Raw genomic sequence first — 24,002 nt, forward strand, 5'->3', positions numbered from 1 at the left:
CTCAACCCTGCCAAAGTCCCTATGGATGGCATCCCTTCCCTTCAATGAATCAGCTGCAGCACTCAGCTTGGAATCACCTGCAAATTTGCTGAGTGCACTCAATCCCACTGTCTATGTCATTGATGAAGATGCTAAATAGTATTGGTCCCCATATAGACCCTGAGGGACCCCACTTGTTACTGATCTCCACTTGGTCTTCCCTAGCACAGAGGTGAGGCTGACTAGTCAGTAGGTCCTACAGTTCTCCTTTTTACCTTTTTAAAAAATGCACATGATATTTTTCTTCTTCCACACACTAGATACTTGCTTACTGCTATCATTTCTCATCTATGGTTGAGACTGGCTGAAAAGCTACATCAGCCAATCCCATCAGGCCCCTGGGGTGCATCTCATGGAGTTCCATGGACTTAGGTATATTCAGGTTCCTCAAACCTGACCTTCTCCTAGGATAGGAAGGACTTAATTTCCCCAGTACCTAACACGAGCTTCAGAGATGTGGGAAGCAAGATTAACAGTGAAAACTGAGGCAAAAAAAAAGTTGAATATCTCAGTCTTCTCTTTGTTGGTTGTTGCCAGTTCTCCTGTCTTATTTATTGCAGAGGTACATTTTCTTTAATCTTACTTTTGTGGACAACATACCTGTAAATCCCTTCTTATTCTGGCTCTTGCCAAATTAAGCTCCAAATGGGCCTTAGCTTTCCTAATGCCACTCATACATATCCAGACAACATCCTGTATTCTTCCCAGGATAAATGTCCTTTGTTCATTGCATGTGCATTTCCTTCTTCCACTTCAGTTTACCCACGAGATACTTACTAAGCCGTGCTGGTCTTCTGCCTTCTTTACCTGATTTCCTATGTGGGGAAATCAAGAACTTCTGTGCTCTAAAATAAATGTCTTAAAAGAGCTGCCAGCTTTGTTGAGATCCCTTTTCCCTGAAAGCAGTTTCCTAGGGGATCCCAGGGACTGAAATCTAATCTAAACTGCTAATCGGCTAAACGTTTCCTCTCCTAAAATTCAGAGTCCTGACTACTCATATGCTGTTCCAAATCTCTCAAGATTGTTAAATCCATCAGGGCATAAGCACTGCAGCCCAGGCTAATGCTTTTTCTAGTTAGTTACTTGGTGTCACATTTGATTGGTTACAAATGGAGAGCTCTAGGAATAAAGTAAGGAATGAATAATGGCAATGATAGTAAAGGCAGGCTCAAATAAATTTAGGGGAGAGGAAGACAGGCATAGGTGAAAATTTGAGGAGACCATGTAGGGGTGGCATATGAGAGCAGAGAACTAGAAGCACCAGAAGAATTTCAGAGATAAAATCATGACAGCTTTTGCACGTCGAAGATGGTGAAACAGGTCAGGTAACTGTCTGTGGAACAACGAACATGTTAAACTTTCCGGGTATGAAAGAAAAAAAATATGTTTATAGGAGGAAAGAGATAGAAACATGAGTATTTGAAGCCTTTGCAGTGACTGGAAGTGTATGTCCTTGGAGCTTTGTGGTGTGTGTTGGTGCCCTAAATTTCAAGCTGTGTATGTTGAAAACAAGCTCTCATTTCACTACTTCAGATGATCCAATAGCCTCCAGCTTACAAGGAATGAATTTGTCACTGAGTACTGTAGTTTCTCAGGCTGTTAGTTGATTTGACTGAATGCACTAAACAACATAAATCCTTACTGTACAATGGCCCATTGTTGCATGTATTGTATGGCTAACAGGCTGACCTAAACTTCACTGCATGTCTTGCTATTTCTCATCAAGAAGAGAAGCAGTTGAATGATGGGCACACTGTAGCTGAGGGTTCAGTTTAGGATTCCTGTTGCTTTGACTGAACCACTGAGGAAAAGCAGTTCTGCTGCTTCTTAAATATGGCAATTTTTTCTGCAAAACCACCTGTATCTGTGGCAAAGGTAAGTGCTCTAACTGATGTTTTCTGAAATGTTTTTCATACAGAGGACTAAAAAGACCGGTTTCTTGTATTTTTCTGCTGTGAAGGAAGAGCTCTAAAAGCAAAAAGTGGCTTCTTCTGAAATTTATTCTGCTCTGGAATATTCATCTACATTATTGCTAATCACAAAATATGCTGAATTGGAAGGGACCCCCAAGGATCATCATGTCCAACTCCTGTCCCTGCACAGGACCATTCCCAAGAGTCACACCATGTGCTTTTGTTAAGCTTTGGTATTTTTCCAGAGCTTCTAGCGGAGCTTAGTTGGAACAAACCCACCAACAGGATTTTCTAGTTGATAGACAGCCACTTTAGAACTCTTAAGATTCAGGAGAGACTGCCTCTCAAGTAAGCATGCTGAAAAAACGGTTTTCACTCAGTGAAGCTCTTGCAAATGTGTGCAAATAATTGATAAAAGGGAGTGAGAAAAATGGAGGCAGACTCTTCTCAGGGGTATCCAGTGACAGGAAAAGATGTAGCGGGCAGAAGGTAAACTACATGAAATTCCACATGAAAATAAAAAAATACTCTTTTTTTTTTAATGTGGGGTTGGTCAGGTGCTGGAATAGATTGCCCAGAGAGGTTGTGCGAGCCTCCATATTTTGAGAAACTCAAAACCAGGCTGGAAACAGACCTGAGAAAAACCTAGTTGTACCTGTTTTGAGCTGGGGAGTCTAGATTAACCTGAGAAACTTTTTTTAAAAATCAACAATTCAGGTATTCTTAAGACTCTTTCCTGTTATTTAATTCCTAAAAATCTTAAGGTAGAATATAAGACAGGTGATACCTATATATATCACTGTAATGTGAGGAGTAGAAGGGCAGTTTTCAAGAAGGTAAGAACCAAATAATTTAATACTTAACTCATCACACAGAGACAGAGGAACTTATCAACATTACTTTTCTGGATACAATTCATGACTATATCTTGCAATTTTTAATTTTGACTTTAATGTTAAAATGGGCGATAAAATACAAAACCATGAATACAATTAGTGTATTTTCATTGTCCTCTCCTTTTGTTTGTGTTTGTAAAGAAAGCTTTTCAATTTATGGAGAGGTGTATGGAAAGTAAATAAATAATACTTATGGAAGCTGACTTAAATGTGTTGGAGTAGTTCTACACGTCACAAAGCAGTATGTGGGGCTTATATTATGAAAAGGAATAGTCTACATAAGAGTCATGATTCAGTTTTCTAATATCAATGAGAATATTTGGATTTGGTTATTGGAAGAAAATATTTTTGTAGGTAAGTTGATAGAACAATGGAAAGAAGTTCAGCATTGACTATCTTATCCTTATATGGTCTCTTAAAAGCATATAACAGTCTTTTTTTTTTTTTTTCCCTGAGAATTTTAGGAATTATCTTGATTTTTCTAATGGAGTGAAAAAAAATTAGTCATTTTGAAAAAGTCCGTTTACATTTTTTCCTTTTGATCAGATAGTTTCCAAGAATACCAGCTATAGTAGCTTAATTTATTATGTACTTTTAATAGTCTTAACATCTCCTTACCTTGTTGAAATAACAGTTCTCATTAAGACAAGATTTTGTCTTGATTCTTAAAGCGAGGCCTCAGGATAGACACTTCTATGTATTTTTTTTTTCACATTTAATGAGGACTCCAGTAACTGTTTTTAATAATCCAGAAAGGAGTACAAAAATATGTTATTAATTGTCTCATTTGTGTTAATATTGACTCTTGCATCTCAGCTGGTAGGTGGCATGAAGCCAGGGTAGGAGTGGCTAGTTGTGTAGTGTAGATAGCTGCTGTGTTTTAGTGACCTAATGCTCCCTGTAGTCATACAGAATAGTTTTGATAACTCAAAGGCAGTTATGAAATTCATTAGGGGAAAAAAAGGGAATGAAACATATTTAATGTTTGCTCTTTTGCACCTCAGTTATGTCCATAAAGTCGAAGCAGGTCAGAACTCAACCATGTTCTCCTAATACAAAGTGAAAGGCTCTCCATTTAATGAGCTTTCTAAGCTAAAAATGGAGCATAGCCAATTACTACATACCAATTTGTAGTAGTGCATCACTAGTAATTTATTCCGAGCTTCATAAAAAAAAGTCAAGAAAAAAAATGAGCAGCTGTAAAACAATTAACATCTATGTTCTGATCTGTAGGGTCAGAGTCTTCTACTATTTCAGTGTGAGACATTTGGAGATGCTTAATTTGTAAGAGTCTGATGCTTTTATATATTGACTACTTAAGAGAAAACTTAGTAAAGCACTGATTAGAGGGGGCAGTGTTATTCAGTGGATGTTGATTCTAGACAATAAATGGATTCTGCCATGTATAGAAAAAGCAGGTGTGTTTGTTGTGCATAAGCACAGAATAACAAAACAAATTTATTTTTAACCGTATTTCCAAAAGTATGTTTTGAGTATCATAACTGATGAGGCCTGAAATGTGATTTTTGTCAGTTATTTTCAGAATGTCTGAATGTTTTTTGATAGTAATAGCTATTAGTTTTTAACATGAGAAAAATACAGTAAACTGATTCTTTGAATCCATAATGCTAAAATACTCAGGCCTTTAAAATTAGAAAGTTCCTTTGTAATATGCATTCCATTTCATGTTACATGGAAATTGTATTCCACAAATAAATAACACAGAACACTAAAAATTTGAAAGAAAAGACTGGTTTTTTAAGGGGCAAAATTTCCCTCGATTCATGTGGCAAGCAATACCGGTGCCTTACAGAAAAGAACTACATAACAAATTCTGCATTACACGACCTGTTTCTTATTTAAGAACAATTCCTCTTACCAAACTATAACTATGAAGATATATTTGAATGGTTTAATACCTGAAATCAATCTTTATCAAAGTGGACAAGAGCTGGTATAGTTCATCTTTCATATTGTCTCTTGTCCTGCCAAATAGTTGCAAAAATAAAATTGAATTCAATTTTATTTTCAGTAAAAGTAACAGGAATGTATGACTTTTAAAGTACATAGAGGCCTCTTTTCTTGCAGCTAGTGAAGAAATTTGGCTCTGCAAACTTTGAAATCATTAGCAAATTGTTTTCTTTGAATTTACAGAACCTCATATTTATATTGTGAATAAAAATAGATTGTCTAATTCATGAAGATAGGTTCTTTACAATCAGATGTAATTTAGATTTTGGTTGAAGTTTTGTCTTTTGTGTTATCTCTAACAGATCTTCACAAAAGCTTACAAAAAAGAGAAAGAACACAATGAATTTAGGATCCTTCATGCCTCCTACCTGCTTTCTTAAGTGTACTGGATATGCTACCTGATGCATTTCATCCCAAACGTTGAAGTACTTACTAGTTTCACACATATGAAAAGATGTCCTTCTAATCCCTAACATTTAGAAAACTTACTTTTCATATTTGATAATTTGTGTTGTTGTTTCATCTTAAAAAAAAGTCCAAACACAATTCTGTCTGCATTTCTTAAACCGGATGGTTCTCCAAGTGATACTGGGACTTGAATTTTTGCTTTTGCTCAAATAAATTGTGGGAGAAGAAACTGAATATAACTTTTATTCATAATGCATTCTATACAATTACCAGGAAAAGAAAAGTTATTCACAGAAAAATAATATTGATTTTGGCTTTAAATTTTCTTTTATTTTTTTAAATAGAAATGATTGGAAGTGATTGGGCTAAGTTGTTAATTTTTACTCTGCCACATCAGTGCTCTTTTTCTTTTTTTCCCCCCTCCAGATGCACATGTACAGCAGGGTGGACAGGGCCAGACTGCAGTGAAGATATAAATGAATGTGAATCTGAACCATGCTTGAATGGAGCCACCTGTTTTGAATCTGTGAAGCCGGGGCAGTTTGTATGCATTTGTCCTCCATTTTATACTGGTGACTTCTGCCACCAGCGCTTCAGTCCCTGTGAGCTGCCTTACAATCCATGTATAAACAATTCAACCTGCTTGGCACAAGTAGATGGAAATCCAATGTGCATTTGCAAAACAGGTGAGAAATGGAATAATTAATTTCTTCCATTTTCTGTTGTGCTGCAGAAAAGTTACAAATATATGTTGAATTTATTGCTACCTTTAATGTAAGTAGAACAGAATATGTTTCAAAGAACATAAAACCATCATGAATTGCAGCAGGTCTATCAGTTGTGTTAAAAGACTGGAAAGATAGCTGTCAGTTTACCTATTATTAATTTCTTATATGATAATACTTATTAAATCTATGGTGGTTTAGATTCAGCACTCAGAATTAGTATTTCTGAGTCATTTGTTACAATGACATAGAGATAGACGTGCACCTGGCCAGCAGAGACAAACTAAATTGACAAAACAGGCAGATTTAGAAAAAAATATATGCAAACTGCTGAAAGTACAAAAACTGGAGCAAGTTGGAAATGGTTTCTTTTCCTGCCGAGCTGTCAGGAAGGCCTAGCGCATCAGGGAAGTAATATATAGTGGGTTGTTCCCCGTTTGCACAATAAGTCAAATCACAACAGGTGCTGACAGCTTCCTGGGGCTATGGCTTAAAAGACACAATCTCTCCCTCAACGTACAGGAACTACTAAGGTGGAACGGAGCAACAGTTCAACTGTACAGAACATTGCTATGCACTTCCATGTAGGAATAGAAGAATACATTAACTAATTAACAACTACACGGAAAATTTAGAGAATTTAAGTAGCAGGGGAGTACAATTACTGAAACTGGAATTGGAGCAGGATTTTGAAGTCTTCACTGTTATGCCTATAAAAGTAGGGGTGTCTTAGGGACAAGGGATAGCAAATATATTAATTTCAAGTGCTACATGACAATACTATTATTTTTAATTTACTAAACTACAAAGATATGGATATAATATCTAGGAATCAGGAGTATATAATACCTTGAGGTTTTTTTACTGTTAAGGTAAAGGTTACCAAAAGCTGCTAAGGTAAAAAAACCCAAACATCACTGGGGAGGTATGCAAGTTGCTTACTGAAGCATCTTTAAGAAATGCTGTTTTTCAAAAACAGCTTTTGACACAAGATATTGATTTTTGAAACCATTTTCAGAAATAATCTATAGAGAGATATGTAACTCAAGTCTTCTCTTAACGTTCCTCAGAAAAAATTGTCTTTTCCAAACATTTTTGTGCACAGTTTCGAAAGAATCAAAAAAGCATGCAGCCAGGATTCTCAGGGAGCTTTGATAGATTTTTTTAAGAATTCTTGAAGTTTGCCGCCTAGGAATCTTCTGGGAAGTAGTAGGGAATTATGTGAATCAGTAACATACATTGCTAACAAATCTTGGAAAGTCGAAAATTCAGCATTGTGAAGGGGTAAAAGGCATAATTCATTAAGTGAGTTGATCACTCATGCTAGGAAAAATGTAACCATTTATTCAGGACTCTTACCAAAAAAAGGAGAGACAGAAAATTACTGACTTTTAGCTGAAAAAAGTTTGAGGAAATCTAATTCCTCTGTTGTCTTCTTTTCCATTATTTATCTGTTTTTGTCTTGCATGTTCCTCCCTTTTTCTCCTGATAAACTTGTCAGGATTACAGAGCTGATCACAAATGGCAATCACACTGACATAGGTAGATTACTCCAAGACACTTGACTTAGTAGTAAATAGCATGTGGATTAAACTTTCCAGTAGCTAACAGTCCAGTCATTAGAAAGTTTGAGTCTGGTGTAGCAGGAATCACAAAATGTAGCTGTGCTTACCAAATTCTAACAACTTCCTCTAGAACACCATATCTGGTACAACAGGACCATAAGTTATACTACTGACGGTGGTACATATTTAGAAGAAAAAGAGAATATACACTGACTAAAGGGAGCTGGGCTAGGTCAGAGAAGACAAAAGCTGATAGAATATGAATTGGACAGAATCAAAGTTGATGTAAGATGTTAGCATGTAATTAGCACAGCAAATTGGTAGGAAGGTAATGAAGTCATGATTAGTTGTAGTATGAAGCAAAACTGTGCATCTTTGTTCTCGTATGTACATTAGGGAAATACAGTTGTCTGATTTTGCTATAAAGACTTCTAAAATTCTATAAATACCATTAATGTAAAACTTCCTCTTGAGCTGTTTGCCCTAGATGGAGAGGTTTTCTTCCTCCAAGGAGATAGATTATAATATTTGTGTAACAAAACTGGGCCCTCATATCATAGATCATGGAACAGTGTTTGACCATGACTTAAATTGTCCACACAAGCAGCTTAAACAGTTAAAAAAATTATGATCTCTATAACTGCATGATGGTATATTCAAAGTTGCAAGAATGTTGTAGGGAGGGCCATTATTACAAAAGCTTTGGAATCACTACTGTAGAACGAGTTTTGGAATCACTGACGTTGAACAAGTTTCCCAAGAGGTGTACAGAAAACTGCTCTCAAATACTTTGCCAGTAATTGATAAGCAAGAGTTTGAGCAAGGAAATGGGATGACATGGGGGTTTGAGCTGTTAATCATATAGCCAGCATTGAATCTCCTTAAATACTACACACTAAATGCAAAGAAAACAGGAGGAAATGAACAACTTAGGGCAAATAGCAGAATTTTTATTGCCTAATTTTTCAACATGCTTTTCCAGTATTGGAGAATTCCATCCTTAGAATTAATCTTAATAATAGAAATGAAAATTTAGTGTAACGGAAGAGCAAGGCAGGACATGTAAGCAAAACTACAGAATTTAAATAATGTTGAAATATTTATAGCTGAGCCTCGGCCACTATTCGTTAATTTCCCAAAAAGTCTACATGAAAAAGATCCAAAGAGCAATAGGCATTAGACCATGCTCTTGTAGATAATGGCAAGCACAAAACTCTTAATTTTGTAGAGGCAACCCAAAAGAAAGATAGGACAGTTTGGTAAAAATAGTGAAGCTTTCTGATAACAATTGTGTTCCAAGACAAAAAAAAATTACTGAAAAAATGTATTCAAAATCAAGGAAAACTATGAGATGGCATACAACTAGAGTGCAAGATCAGCTCTCTGGCTAGGACTGGTGAAAAACAAGTTTAATTAATTAATGACGAAATGGGAGATAAAAGTTAACAGTTTTTACAAAGTGTGAAACCTGTGTAACTACCAGCACATAAATATTGCAGAGAATAACAAGATAAAATAATTTGCAGCCATAAACTATGGGCCAGAAAATACCTAGTGCTTTCCTAATAAGACTTTTTTTAACAATGATTTATTATTTTATGAGAACTATTAGTAGATATAGGTATAGCAGCAAGGCAAGCTAGTAGGAATGGCAGATAGAGTTGTTGCTGACATAAAAACAGGAAGGGAAGGACAAGATTGTTGAATTCAAATGGTTCCTAGAATTCCTGCTTCTTAGAAGGTAGAAATGAATCTCTTTGTAAAATTAGATGTAGAACTTCCCTCATTAGTCCAAGTAATGATGGGATGAGCTCAGGATGTTTATGCAGCCTCCTTATTACAATGGAAGCAATCTTCCATATACATGTTAGGTTGTGATAGAAAAATTATCAGGACATGCTACATATTATACATTATGTATTGCATACATATAGAGAGTGTTCATATCAAAGCATTACATACTCTTTTCAGAAAGAGGGATTATTTGGCCAGCATTTGTAACATTTTAATGAGTTATGGTAGAAGGGATATTAGAGCAATGGAATAATGTATGTATTGTTGAAAGAAAACCTGGAAATGTCTGGATTAATGTGACCATATCTAGATGTCCACAGTATTACATTAAGGAGGTATTATTTTCTGAGGTACTTCATTTCACGCAAAAGCAGGCATACAAAGTCAAATGGCTAATGCTATAGAAATATTTATGTCACTCTGCCAACTATCTAGGCAGCTTAGGATAAATCCTTCAGGTGGTAGACAGGCTAAGTTCTTTACCAGTTGCCTCTTGCTGTTTTGTTATTGCTGGAGAGATTTTTTAATTGTTTGGGTTTTTTTTTAATCTGCATAGTTCTGGGAAGTACACAGTTTTAGAGAGGAGTAAAAAGAACAGGGAGCAGCAACATGTCACTACAGCACACAAGTACACAAAAGTTTTGTCACCTTATTTGTGCTCGTTGCAGCTTTAAAGATATAAAGGTAGAAGCTGAGAAGTTTAAAAACTGGTTTATGCAAAAGGAATTGCGTGGGACTTAAGTTTAAAACCATCAGTTTTATGGTGTAGGAAACTTACGTGTATTGTTCCAGGGAAATCTATGAAGAGGACTCATCTCTTAAGGCAAAACAACAGACACAGTTTTTACTGGAATTAGACATTCTATTTTTTCTTTATATCCATAAAATATCCATGTATTCTTTCTAAAAGCAATACTTTCTTGATGCTTCAAGGTAATTTCTGAAGTCCGTGTTTTAAACAGTTTTTTCCAGGACTTTTTCACCTCTTTTATCAGTCTATTCTCAATAGCTCTTTTCTATGACGCCTACTCTTTGTTCTAGATGCTAGTGATTATTTTTATTTGTTCTATTGCATCTTACAGTGATGCCATGAAGATTTTTTGCCTTTTCTTTTATACCCCTGTTATACCTTTTTACAGCTTCTGTATTCCTAGTGCTTTTTGCCTACATTCTTGGACTTGTTTGTTAAGCTAAGAGACTAAACATTACAGAAGCTTCGTAGCTAGGGACCAGTGTGCCCCAGACCCCAAGGTCCTCTCCAGAACACATTCTGTAAACCAAGACAGAACCATCCAGGGGAAGGTTCCTTGGGGAGGGGGGCTCACTTGAGCCTCTCATTGGGGAATCTTTGATAGATATGCTAATTAGTAAAACCTATAATGTTATACCCAATGTTGGGGGGGGACGGGGAAGAAAGACACGGACACAGAGATAGATTCGGCGGGGTGCATCTCGATGCATATGACCTGGACGTGTACACCTAAGGATCCTTAAAATAAATACCAAGGTAAAATCCCTTTTCCCCTTCTAACCGTGTATGCCTCTTGATTTTAAGACCAGGAAAAGGCATCAGTTGCTGGCGACCACGAAGGGATCCTAAAGACCTTGAAACTCGCAGTCTTGGGTTGGAACACATCTTGCTTTGCCCGTCTCTTTGCCAGCAAATTACAGAGGGGCCGGAGCAACAATCTAAGACTGTGACCAGGACTTTAGGACCCAGCACGGAAAGGCATCAACAGCTAGAAGTTTGAATTGAAGCAAAATATGTTTCAGCCCACATCTGAAACAAGGCTAAGTGAAAATTATCATAATGTACAAACTTTATAATACCAAGCAGAAATAATAAGTAGCTGATGAAAACCAGAATTTATTTCAATTGAAGTTTGCTATCATCAGATTTCTGAGCCCTTCAGTGCCAGTTTCTTTTTCAGACACACACATACATAATTCACAGAGGGAAATAGCCTTTTTACAGTGCCTAATATTTTACACACCTTTGATTTTGATTTATGTACCTACTTATGTAATGCTGAACAACCTAAGTACCTGAACTAATGATTATGGGGCTGCTATGATATCTCTGCTGTTTGCAAACATTGGTTCATAAATAGTTCATGGTAAGGAGACAAATATCCATGATACTGTTCTGATGAGCAAAACAGTAGAGAGCTTGTGGCAAAAGAATCCTGTTAGAATCATGTTACCTGCAGAGGTCAATTCTGTAGTATTTCTCTGCAAGGGAATAAGGAGAAAATTACCATAACTGTGACAGCAGATATTTAGCTTCTGTACTCTGCATATTCCATCACTTTGTAGCTCCCGGAAGGCCCATAGATAAAGTTGAGAAATACAGGATTTCCTATATTTCAGAGAAACAGAAGTAAAAATAGCATCTGTCTCATCTTAAGTAACAGCTTTCCAGATGTTTCTTGACCTCATAACATTAAAGTTACTTTCATGCCATCTGAACAATTAGAGTGAAGTAAGACTATATTTTTAAACACAAAGAATTGTAATAGCTTTCAAATGTTTTTATCTCTGTTAATTTCTGAAAGTCTTGAATATGTTGTTACTACAAAAATTGTTAACCTTTATGAGATACTTCCTCAAATATATTTATACATATTCAATACATTCACAAATAAATGTTTTAAACTAATTCCTGTATCCCATTGATTTAAAAAAAACCTATTTGGATACCAGCAATACTTGTGAAATTCTGTTTACACCTTCAGTTTTTCTAATGTGACATAAAAAACCAGTAAAATATGTTTGACAAATAAAAACCATTTTACAGTAGTAAGCCTGTTATCATGCCAGTAATGTCATGATTTCCAAAATAGTTTTATACAGTAATATTTTTGACATATTAAACATTTTAGAGCAGTTCCCCTCATTGTCTTTTTATTTACTCTTGCAACACATGAAACAACTTGGAAATGTCTCTGCATTTCTGTAAAAATTACACCCCCATATAAATTTTAGTTTAAGTATCACAGATCACAGCTATGTGTGGCAGCAGTTGTAGCTTATACAAAATAACCTAATGTATTAAATTGCCCTTTAAATTGTGTATGGATATCATGTAAAATATAAGAGTCCTTACCTGTTAGACTCATGAAGTATCTCATCTTCAATCAGCACTACATAAATAAACTACCAATTCTTTTTTAAACCAGTCCCACTTAGGAATGAGCGTTTTAACTAGTCTTCTGAATTTGAAGGTAATGTAATTGGTGACTGTTCAAGATTATCCCTAAAATAAATATTTCATTAATACCTTAATCCTAACACAGCAGTATTTGTTTTGAAGTTTGACCTCTTCTGTTTGTACAAGAGGTGTGCACAATGTAGCACTGCTTTCTTTTTGTAATTTACTCTGAAAACATATTTAAGGTCTGAATTAAAGTTGGCTTACTGTCATATGCTTTTATTGAAACATCCTTTCTAAAAGCTTCATAAATTCTAAATAGACTACAACACAGACATGCAGAAAATATGAATGAAATATTTTGGGATCCTTTTAAGAAGATTTGTGTGTTTCTGAATAAACATTTTAGTTGAAAGCAGGTTTTCATTAAATCTTCTCTTAAAATTGCTAGAAATGCTAAAAATTCCTTAGAAAAAGTCACTGCATTATTTCACAAGTTTTCATTGGGGATCAAAATATCATCTAAGTAGTTGCCTGTAATTTTTAATAGTATATGTCATTATGAAAAAAATATAATGACTTCTTTAATAAAAAACTACTGACATAATTCGTCAGTAGATATAAGACAATAGCGTAGTAAATACTTAGATTGCTCATTTCATAATGTAGTAGATAGCCAGTAAAATTTTGTGATGAAAATGTTATTTTTTTCCATTCACAGGAAAAATAGATAAAATATAATGCCTGCAATATGTTTGCTTATTTTATGTCTTTTCAAGGCATTGATATGTTGCTATGGGCTGGAAAAATATGTACTACTGCATTCAAAAAATGTGTTTAAATAATGCTTTGTATATTCCCTTCTGTACTATTTACTTCAAAAAGACCATAAAACATTCATAACCAGTGAGGATGACAGGCAAAAGTAGAATGAGCAATGCCTCCATTTTCCATTTTATGTATTCTAATCTGATAACTGTGGTATTTTTTTAAGATACTTGCTTAAATATTCTATCATATCACAAAAAAATAAGAAGCTATTTTGTATAAAAACTGTTAACATTTTTTTCAGTTTTGCTTTATCTTCACAACCCTTCCATGATTACCTTATAAAGCTAAAATATGTCTATATGTATATTTATAATGTTACATTGGTTTACCTTCAGTGTGTGCTTTTCAGTGAAGTTCCATTTTCCCTGCCCATCAACACAGCCTTCCACTCAGTAATCAAATTTAGTTTTAGAAATTCCAAGCATCACAAATAAATGAGAAATTACAGATGCAGAAGTTGACTACAAATAGTCCTGTGAGTCCCAGTCTCTTACATTCACTACGTCCCCCAATTTCTTAATTAAACCAGAGTTAGAAAAACATGTTATCATCTTTTCTGCCCTTACTCAGTGGCACTGGATGGCATGTATTGAACAGCTACTGAATATTTTGTGTGTCAGTGACTTCTGTCTACTCACACAACCAGGCCTAGTACTTAACTTGGTCTGTGGTGTACTAGTTTACAGTTCTGTTACCTTTCTTTTTTCCTTAATCAAACTACAGGCAGGAATAGATGAAGGTTCAGCAGCATTAAAACGCAGATTACACATGCTACAGCTAAGAAACGTATTTGGATGGTTGCTCTGGTTCAGGCCCATTTGCACATAACAAACTAAACCATTCAGAATACAAAGCTGCCTGTGCTGAGGGAGATACTTCAAATCTGTACAGTAGGACAGAATTTTTGTCTCTATTATGACAATTCTTTTACTGTTTTTTTTTTGGGGGGGGTGGGGGTTGGTGGTTTTTTGGTGGTTTGTTTAGTTTTGGGCTTTTTTGGTTTGGTTTGGTTTTGGGGTTTTTTTGTGAAACCTACAAATAGGAAATAAACGAGGGTATCCCTTCATGCTCAAGAAATTTCTGAAAAAGAGAATGACATCATAACAGCGTAAGTGACTATAATTGAAAGGTTAGTTTGAGATATGTTCCAGGCTTTATTTTTCCCACTTTGTTGCAGACATTGCTGTGAAACCTTCAGCAAATATTAAGACCTCATTTCAGTCAGGTCTAGCCCCAAAAATTATTGAATAGAAATAATCCTGATAAGAAGAAAATACCAACTGCTTTGATGTGGGCTCATGTTTAGATCATATATTGGAGCACAGCAGAGATTTCTTTCTACAGCTTTCCCTGCAACTCTCATGAAGACACTTATTTCTTCCAGTGATGATTTTCTCTAGATAAAAAGAAGCTGTATTATTCTAACAGTGGTCTTTCATTATTTCCCCACCTTCGTTAAGTACTTTGAAAATCACAAATTCATAATATTAAAAAAAAAAAATATTATTCTTATTTGGGTATCTAAAAAAGTACATATAACAATTTTTGCTTATTTTTTTAACAAAAAATGCTGTAAAACCTTTGGCATATTTATACCAATATATACTGAATTTCAATGGCTATTTTAAATGTTGTTTTAATTTAATTTTTTTATTAAACCCTATTAATGGTCTTTATTCAACCTGCAATCAGGATTCGCATATTAGTCATACAATGCAAATAGTTTGCTCATTGCAATGGTTTAATTTCTCCATGAATTGAAAACAAATATATTGAATTAGTGCAAAATTCAACTAATTAGCTCTAGTGTCTCCACTGTATGTATAGAATTTTAACACAAGTATGCATTTAGCAGAACACCTATTTATGCAAATGCTATAAGATGTAGTATGCTGTCTAAGAGCAGAAATAAGGTTCATGTGTCACTGAAAAGCGTCTTATTACAAAGGCAAATGTAATGTATTATGCAAGTAATGTACTGTGCAGATAAGATCTTAATCACATTTTTTCTTCATTTAAATATTAAAACCAGTTGTTTTTCTTTCTCAGCTACTGACTGCTTTGAATAAATGGGGTCCCTCTAAGTTCCACTACTCTCTGTAATATACTAATTACTGAATTAGCTTTTAGTTTCTGATTTTGTCCCACACTCTCCAAGAAAGCCTTTTCAGTCCCTTAAAATGGATTACATTTCCCCAGTATATTTAGCTAGGTGCTCTATCCCAATCTGTTCTCTCTGGTTCATTAAAGTACAATATGACTTCATATACTGTCTGGACACTAACTTGTTGAAGCTAAGGAACAAAAATAATCAGAGAAAGTACTTTCAGGGTTACTTCTACTTGTAGTCCTGATCTTAGGGTCAATGAGCAGAAAGGGCTGGATCCTCCAGAAGCAAAGGTCATCCAGGAGTGCCAGGCTGTCATGGCTTTCACTGTCTGGCAGTGTCTGAATGAGGCAGGCAGGGCAGGGCCACTGGCTGTGTCCAGGAACAGCAGAGTATGCCAGATCGCCGGTCCAGCCTACAGGGAATGGGGCAGATCCAAAGTCAATCCAGGGAGCCTGTATGTAGACCAAAGTCAGCATACTGGTAAGCAGCACATGCCTAGGCACTGGCCATGGCTGCAACACAGCTCAGTCAGATACCAGGGCAAAGAGCTTCAGCTTAAATGCTCTAAAATGAAGAGATAGCCATTGCTGATGCTTCTCTCAGGCTTTTCTTAAACAGCTTTGAGTGCAGCTCAGGTTTCCCAGGCCTGCCACTTTCATTGTCTGAGTTAGTCCTGGGCTCAGATAGACAAACCTCCAAGAGAATCTGTGACCCTTTTATTTACATCAAGTAGTAGATTTCATTCATTCACAGTTAATGAAATCTGTGTTTCAGGATTTGAGGGTACTTACTGCGAAGTTAACAGTGATGAGTGCATCTCCCACCCATGCCAGAATGGAGGTCTCTGTGTGGATGGGGTCAACCACTACAGGTCAGGAAAATTATTTGAGTAACAGATACACAGTATGATACATGGATTTTTATCATCTAGCTTTTCCTTTGGTACTTTGCCTGTCTAATATTTGCTGACCTTCAGTGAAAGGGGGGGAGGGGGGGTGTAATGTGTTTGACAGTTCCATTATAGTCTAAATCTTCTTGTGTGCAAAAAGTAATACATATACACCATAAATATGACCCCAAGAATTTATTGTAGGGCCAATTGAAATCATAAGAATCTAATTTTAAAAAGCAAACAGTTGTTAGCCCAGTTACAACAGTACAATCAGTCAGAGTTGAAATTAATAGAAAAGCTTCATGAAGGATGTAGTTATAGCTGTTACATAAGAAATCTTGCAGTTAAGTCTCTTTGTTTATGATTACCCTCACAACGTCTGTCTGCATCCTATGATCAGTGATTTTGTTCTTTCTCAAGAAGAACTGGCAGTCTTATTGCAAGTCACTGGTATCTGGAAGTCTTTGTCAGGAGAACTATGATGTTCACAGTGGGGGTTTTCTCATCTTCAGTCTCAGGCCTTCTTGGGTCCTCTAACTCACCAGCACCCCCAAGTCCTTCTCAGCAGGGCTGCTCTCAATGTCATCAGCCTGTATTGATACAAGGGTTGCTCTGACCCAGGCGCAGCGCCTCACACTTGGTCTTGTTAAACCTCATGCAATTCCCACGGGCCCACTTCTCAAGGCTGTCCAGGTCCCTCTGGATGTCATCCCATCCTTCAGGAGTGGAACACAAAAGGCCAGTATTTGTAATACCATGATCATCTCAGGGTCTCACATGCTCACCATAGATGCTATTCCAGAGCTGAAGGGATAGCATGAGACATATCAGTCAGTTGGCTGCAGGGCAGGTGTCAAAACAAGTGAAAAGCAGCTCAGGCCAAGGCAAGTTCTAAGTAAGCCCTAGCACAGCGGGGTCAACGCCTGTGGCCTTCAGCTAAGAATAATAAAAATCTTATTTACTGGGCTTCAGGTGCTGGACTTTTTGGTGCTTGTTAAAGTACTGCACTTTGCAATTATCAGTAAAAAGCAAACATGATTTTGGTACCATTTAATTAACACCCCTCAACATCTGCCATGTTTTTCTGGAATCTTTACAATGACCTAAAAAGTAATGTAGTGACATCCTTTTTGCTAGATGCTCATGCCAACATGGCTTTACTGGGACCCTATGTGAAGTGGAGATTAATGAATGCTTATCAAGACCCTGCAAGAACAATGGAACTTGCCTGGATCTCATAAACAGGTTAGTTACTACTAAATAAAACATGTTTCCCTGATTTCCTTATGTTAATTCTAGGTTTGGATGGAACCTTCACCACACGACAAGTTAAAATGGAGTAAGTAAATGCTACTGACTCAGTTTTTTGTTTCTTATGTGACCTTAAAGGAAGACAGACGGGAAAATTTCTTCATCACAACTTGTTCTTTTCCTCCTTATTTTTTTTTTTCATTTGGAAAAAGACTGAAATAGAAGAAAATTGATCTTGAGTTAGACTGCTACAAGCCCTGTGTTTGTTCAACAGCACTTCACAAGTTATTCAGAGACTTGTGCCAGTAGATCATTAGCCCTTAAGTCATTCCTTATACCTTCAGTTAAAATTACTGTGCCAAATTTTTCTATTAATTTAACAAAAAGTAAATCACCGTCTTTGCTTCAGAAACATGGAAATGAGAAAAGTCTGTTCATTATTTTAATATGGATGAGGATTAGGGACACCAACTTGGCATCAGCAGATACATACGGCTTTAAAATATTGCAATAGATCCCACTGTTACTTCTGTTGACATACCTGATTTTCCCTTTTCTAAAGATTCCTTTGTAACTGTGCACCTGGATACTATGGGTCTCTGTGTGAGATGGATGTAAATGAGTGTGAAACTTTGCCTTGTTTACATGGAGGAAGCTGCATCAACAGGCTTGGAGGGTATCAGTGTCTCTGTCTACCTGGATTCACAGGTATGATCTACTCTTTACCACAGCCAAGAAGCTTATTTCATGGGTTTTACATGATTTTAATAATACAGCAAGAAAAAAGAAAATATATCCTTATTGGAGCATAAGTCAATATTAAATAGAATTTTATCTAATTCTTTTGAAGTAGCTCGATTATTTGTATTAAGACACCCATACATTCATTTGAAATGAGTTATTGTATAATACAAAGAAAAACAATGTGTATTCCTTTTAATTCAGCCAGGAAAAAAACTATTACCATAGATGCAGAGTAAATTTTGTAAACAATGAAATGCTACCTTGTCATTTGAATTTGCACAGAACCATAGCAGCACCTTGACCTGTTGGATCAACACCGTTGCCTTTAGTGTTAATCTTTACGTTTTTACAGAATAATGACGAAATATTCAATGGCTAGAGATGCAGTAAAATTTCTCTAAAATGATGTTGACTTTTACTTAAATGCTCAGTCTGCTGCTGAACTAGTTTATACATAATGTTTTGATAGATCCGTCTTAAGTAACATGAAAACACACGGAATCATATGACTGTAGAAATATTTACAGTTGTTTCCTCAAGCTGAATCATTTCTGCATTCTTTCTGCATAAAATGTTTTTTCCTATCTATTCCAGCCTGTGATGAATGTCACATAAAGTACAAGATAAAAAAGGATGCAATTTGCATCCACTGAACTGAGAGGAATGTAATTCTCCACAGAACAAAGAACAAGTACAGTTTTGGGACTATATATATAGCTGTATATCCTTTCATTCACTACAAATCTTAGTCCACGTATCACTTGTGCACTGTTCTTCAAAATTATCCTTGAAATTTCAGCAAAAAATGAAAAATCTATATAATTTTCCTGCCTACATTTTTAAAGCCTCCCTCTGCAATATTTTCTTCAGATGGCCTCTGTTCTAAGTAGTACTCCTTGGGTGTCAAGAGAAGCTTCTGTTCATTAGGCAGTGGTGCTGCAGATATAATTTCTAATTAATAAATGTTAAAAGAGATGTCTTAACTTTTATGTATACATTTCTGCAAGAATTCCTTGTTATATACACAAAAGATAAAGCACCTGCACATGAGTACTTAGGAGACTGTAATCTGAAAAGGAACAAGCAATCTGCAGGTGTGCTTCTGTTGTGATTCTTCATTATTGACAAAGCAGTTTGACTTTAGTGCTTTCCCCTAACATATATAACCAACAAAGATAAGACTTTGGGTTTTGTTGGGGGTTTTTTGTGATTCTTTTTTTCCAATTAGCTGTAATAATTGTTGACTATTACAAGTAGATATTTTTGGTCCAAATCCTGTTAGTATATTTACAAGGATAGTTGTTTCCTACTTAGTGTTAGTTATTTGCTAACAAGGGTACTGTTATATCAAAGTGTCTATCAAACACTGAAAAATTACTCTAGTGACAGATTGCCCATCACTTAATTATAACCAGTAACTTTTTTTCCCTCCCTAAACTGACACTGTTTGGACAACTACAATGCATTGCACCACTTAGATTAAGTCCAGAATAATTCATGCAGTAAAAAGTGTAGCAGTTGAACTAAAGTTTTAAAATGAAGAGGCAGTGTTAGCAGGCCCAGAAATAAGTGAAAGTAATTTGACTTCAAAATGAAGTATTTTCAGAGCAAGACATTGCTTTTCTGGATTATGAAGCAAAAAGCGCATATGTTGAGTGTTTGTTTCCCTGGCAAACATACAGAATTTTAAATTAGTTCTCTGAAAGTTTGAGTTTTTGAAAACACTATCTAACTACAAAATAGTACTATTTATGGTACTGAATTTATAACAGTATAGCAAGAGTAATTCATTTAAATCTTTGAAAGATAGTTGTACTTCCACTTTCATCTTCCTTAATTTCATCAATTTAGGAACAACTTTTCTGTCAAGGACCAGTCCCCTTTAAAGATAGATGACAGTGTTAATTGTTCCAAATGATCAGTTGAATTAAAAAAATATTTTAATATACCCAGAACTTTAATCATTAACTATTAAAGTATCATACACTTATAAATGAATGGAAACTGGAAACAAATTACAATACATTGAAATGGTTAGTCCAAATTATAGTAATATATTTCTTTTTATTATTAAATCTTATTTTAAATTTATTAACTTTTATTAGACATTCTGACTTTTTTCTGGTCATCATGTAATTTACTGTCTTAGGGAGGGCAGTCTTTAGACACTGATCTCTGTTGCCTCTAAAATTTTGGCATATAATGCATGTCTTAAAATTTTAATTTCTCCGTGAATTTATGTTATGTTGGATTTATTTTACATGATTTATAACTTTATTTCATTTTAAATAGATGTTTAACAAAAAATACATTAGAAATAATTTTTTAACTATTAAAATATAGGTTTTTTTCTCCACACTGCTAATATAAAATCTAATGCTTTGCACATCACATAGACTCTTAAAAGAGATTCTCACAGTTCAGATTAAAAATGCACAGGTGTATTCTGTCATGATTTCACTGGCAGCAACAATAGTCTTCCTAAGATCTAAATACCACTAATGCACCCTGGTTAAAATCCTTATACCAGATACTTTGGAGAATAAAACTTTGGTGATCTTTGATGATTGGGCATGTAAGAAACTGGTTTTTTCCTGGACCAAAATAAGAAGTAAAGTGATTTCATAAAGCAGTTCTGAAAGTCCTAAGTAGAATAGCTCTTTACTCAAGACGACAGCTGTTACTGCTTACTGCTTGTACATTGGTGGTACCAGAGTGTTAGATATAAAAACATAAAATGGAAGATGCCTTGTGAGTCACTGAATCCAAAACTTGCTTTTTCTGAACAGCCATTTGTTGGCTGGAGTAATGAATGTTAGTGGTTATAACAGTAACTGTTGAATTTACACTTCAAATCTAAAGAAACAATCAATGAAACACTTTGCTTTGTAATGTACCATCTATGAGACTTAAGGTCCATAGAGGAAAGGCATTTTGAGTAAGAAAACACCATGCATCCATAGTCTTCTTTTACACCAAGATAGCCTTTGAAATATAGCCTTAGTCAGGGACTCCTTTTCTCTATATGATTCCAGAATCCTTTGATTTTGTAAATGTTACTATAAATACATTTGTTCATAATCTAAGGACATCTAAGGCTATCTCAAAATTATTTTGGCTTGATAGGTTACCAAAGTTCTTCATTAGGGAATCCAAAGATACACTGTAAACAAGTGGAACTCTCATGACTGTTTGTGGAATTATAAATCAAATGAAATTTAATCAGCAAACTAAAACTAGAAGCAAAATATAATCTATGAGTACAGCTGTATCTTCATTGATACAAAATGGTCTGATGTTGCATTCTGACTGCACAACTACACAATTATGTCAAGAATAAAATTAGAAAAAATATATATCTCCATATTTCAATGAGTTCGATATTAAAAAATATTAATGAAAACACCGATATTAATTTCACTTCATATCCTAAGTATAAAGTTTTAGCAGGAATAAGTAATTAAACACAATGTGTTACAATCGCTTGCCCTGAAGGTCACTTTCATGACGGAGGTGTTAATGACTTCTAAATCTTGCCATCTGAATAATCTTACATCAAAATATAATGCGGATGACTCAGACATGCCTCAAGTGAAGTAATTTTCATGTTCATGAAAAATTTATTTTATATTTAAATATAAACCATAAGTGTCTGGGTCATCAACTCTGCTGCAAAATGGATTTAATAATACAAGTTTTTTGACTCTAGAACTTTGTTAGTTTCTAATTGCTTAAATTGAAAGGATTCTAGGATTACCAAATTGTGACTGCCTTCATTGAAAGACTTGATCATTCTTAAGGCTTTACTTTCTGTTTTTCTTCATTTGAGGTTAAGAATTTAAAGGTCTCTGAAAGACTAAAGAGTTTGTGTTTTTTTAAATGTGTTGGGTTGACCTTGTCCTGCCGCCAGCTGATCATCTAGCTGTTTTGTCAGTCCCTCTCATCAACAGAATAAGAAAAGAAAGTAGAGATGAAAAGACTCATGGGTCAGTGACATAGAAAGTAACATCGAGTCCACCCTCACTAAGTTTGCTGATGACACCAAGCTGTGTGGTGCAGCTGACATGCTGGAGGGAAGGGATGCTATCCAGAGGGACCTTGCCACACTTGAGAGGTGGACCTGTGGGAACATTGTGAAGCTCAACAAGGCCAAGTGCAAGGTCATGCATGTGGGTCTGGACAATCCCAAACTGGAACTATTGGCTGACAAGAAGGTCAGATCAGTACAACACGGCAATGTGCACTTGCAGCCCAGAAAGTCACCCATGCTGTGGACTCCATCAAAAGCAATATGGCCAGCAGGTTGATGGAGGTGATTTTCCCTCTCTACTCTGCTCCTGTGAGACTCCATGTGGAGTACTGTGTCCAGCTCAGGTGTCCCAGCACAAGAACAACACAGACCCTTTGGAGTAAGTCCAGAGGAGGGTCACAAAAAAATGGTGACAGGGTTGGAGCACCTCTCCTGTGAAGACAGGCCAAAAAGGTTGGGGTTGTTAAGTCTGGAGAATAGAAGGCTCCAGGGAGACCTGGTAGCAGCCTTCAAGTACATACAGGAGGCCTACAAGAAAGCTGCAGAGGGACTTTTTAAACTTCACATAATGATAGGACAAGGGGGAATGGCTTTAAACTAAAAGAGGGAACTGTGTCCATCATGAGGCAATCCCTGCTCTCTTCTCACCGAAGGTGCCTTGCAGATCCTCCATTAACACTTTCTCACTTCCAGTCAACATTAAAAATAAGATTTCAATGGCTAAATTAGAATGTATATTAAAATGAGATATACAAATTCAAAATTCTCATTCCAGCTGCCAATTATTGGCTATCATCCAAAAGATGCCTAAAAATGACTAAGTACCATGAAGTCACTGATTTCAGTCATTTCTGCAGAGCAGCAATTATTTCTTAGGTCTAAATAGCTATTCAGTTAAGCACAGATCTACCCTTTCTGTCTTATCTTCTCTATGAGATGAGTACAAACAGACATTTGGAAGTGATTAAGTGTGTACTTAAGTTCATGTTAAATGAAGTCAAAACCTTGGCTTAAATAACAGCTTGTATTTTTATCTTTTAGATAATTTTTGAGGCCCAGTCTTCCTTATCATCGGCTTCAGAACCTGCTGTTCTTCTTGTCTATGTGACAATGAAAACTCTGCTCTACTTTTTATACAACAGGCTGACCTAACAAAAAAGTCCCACAAAATCTAATAGATTAAAAGGCAGCGAAGTTTACTTTATCTTTTTGACCTTCCCAGCTGCTTTTACAGCTTTATACTGCCAGTCAGCTCTGGCAGTGATTGCATCTGCACTCCTCAAGCCTCTGCTTGCATTTCTTGCTATTGATATCCAGTGGAAGAAGAGTAACTACATTACTAACTGAAGTGACTACTTATTTAGTCACTGGAGAGGAATCTAATGGCACGCTCCCTGAGATGTTAAAGCAGCTTATGTATAAAGAGGTGAAAACTGATTGGCACACTGAGAACAAATCCAACATGCAGAGTGACAGATCTGTATTTCTGTGCTAAATGTAGAGTTAGTGGTGTCTGCCTTTTAGTTTAAATATTAGAGCATTCATGTAAGTTTGGAGAATTTTAGGAACTTTATGTTTGGTGAACACACCAAACACACCATCAGAAGGTTGCAAATTTGCTTTCTGTATTTTCCAGAGAAGTGCTATAATGTCCATGCTGTAAGTTAGTCTGATTTGTAAAG

The 24,002-nt window shown here is 35.8% G+C and overlaps 1 protein-coding gene across 3 annotated transcripts in view; it reads left to right on the forward strand.

The window, feature by feature from the left end:
• EYS (eyes shut homolog (Drosophila)) overlaps nucleotides 1-24,002 on the forward strand; it is an 859,267-nt gene that overhangs the window by 387,489 nt on the left and 447,776 nt on the right. For all 3 annotated transcript variants that reach the window (XM_017739228.1, XM_017739229.1, XM_017739230.1), the window contains 4 exons: nucleotides 5,654-5,913; nucleotides 16,178-16,274; nucleotides 17,433-17,540; nucleotides 18,109-18,254. In XM_017739228.1, the coding sequence (XP_017594717.1) occupies nucleotides 5,654-5,913; nucleotides 16,178-16,274; nucleotides 17,433-17,540; nucleotides 18,109-18,254 (611 nt within the window). The remainder of the gene's footprint in view (nucleotides 1-5,653; nucleotides 5,914-16,177; nucleotides 16,275-17,432; nucleotides 17,541-18,108; nucleotides 18,255-24,002) is intronic.

The sequence above is a fragment of the Corvus brachyrhynchos genome, unplaced genomic scaffold (genome assembly GCF_000691975.1).
Source record: "Corvus brachyrhynchos isolate BGI_N302 unplaced genomic scaffold, ASM69197v1 scaffold136, whole genome shotgun sequence".
Lineage (NCBI taxonomy): Eukaryota > Metazoa > Chordata > Aves > Passeriformes > Corvidae > Corvus > Corvus brachyrhynchos.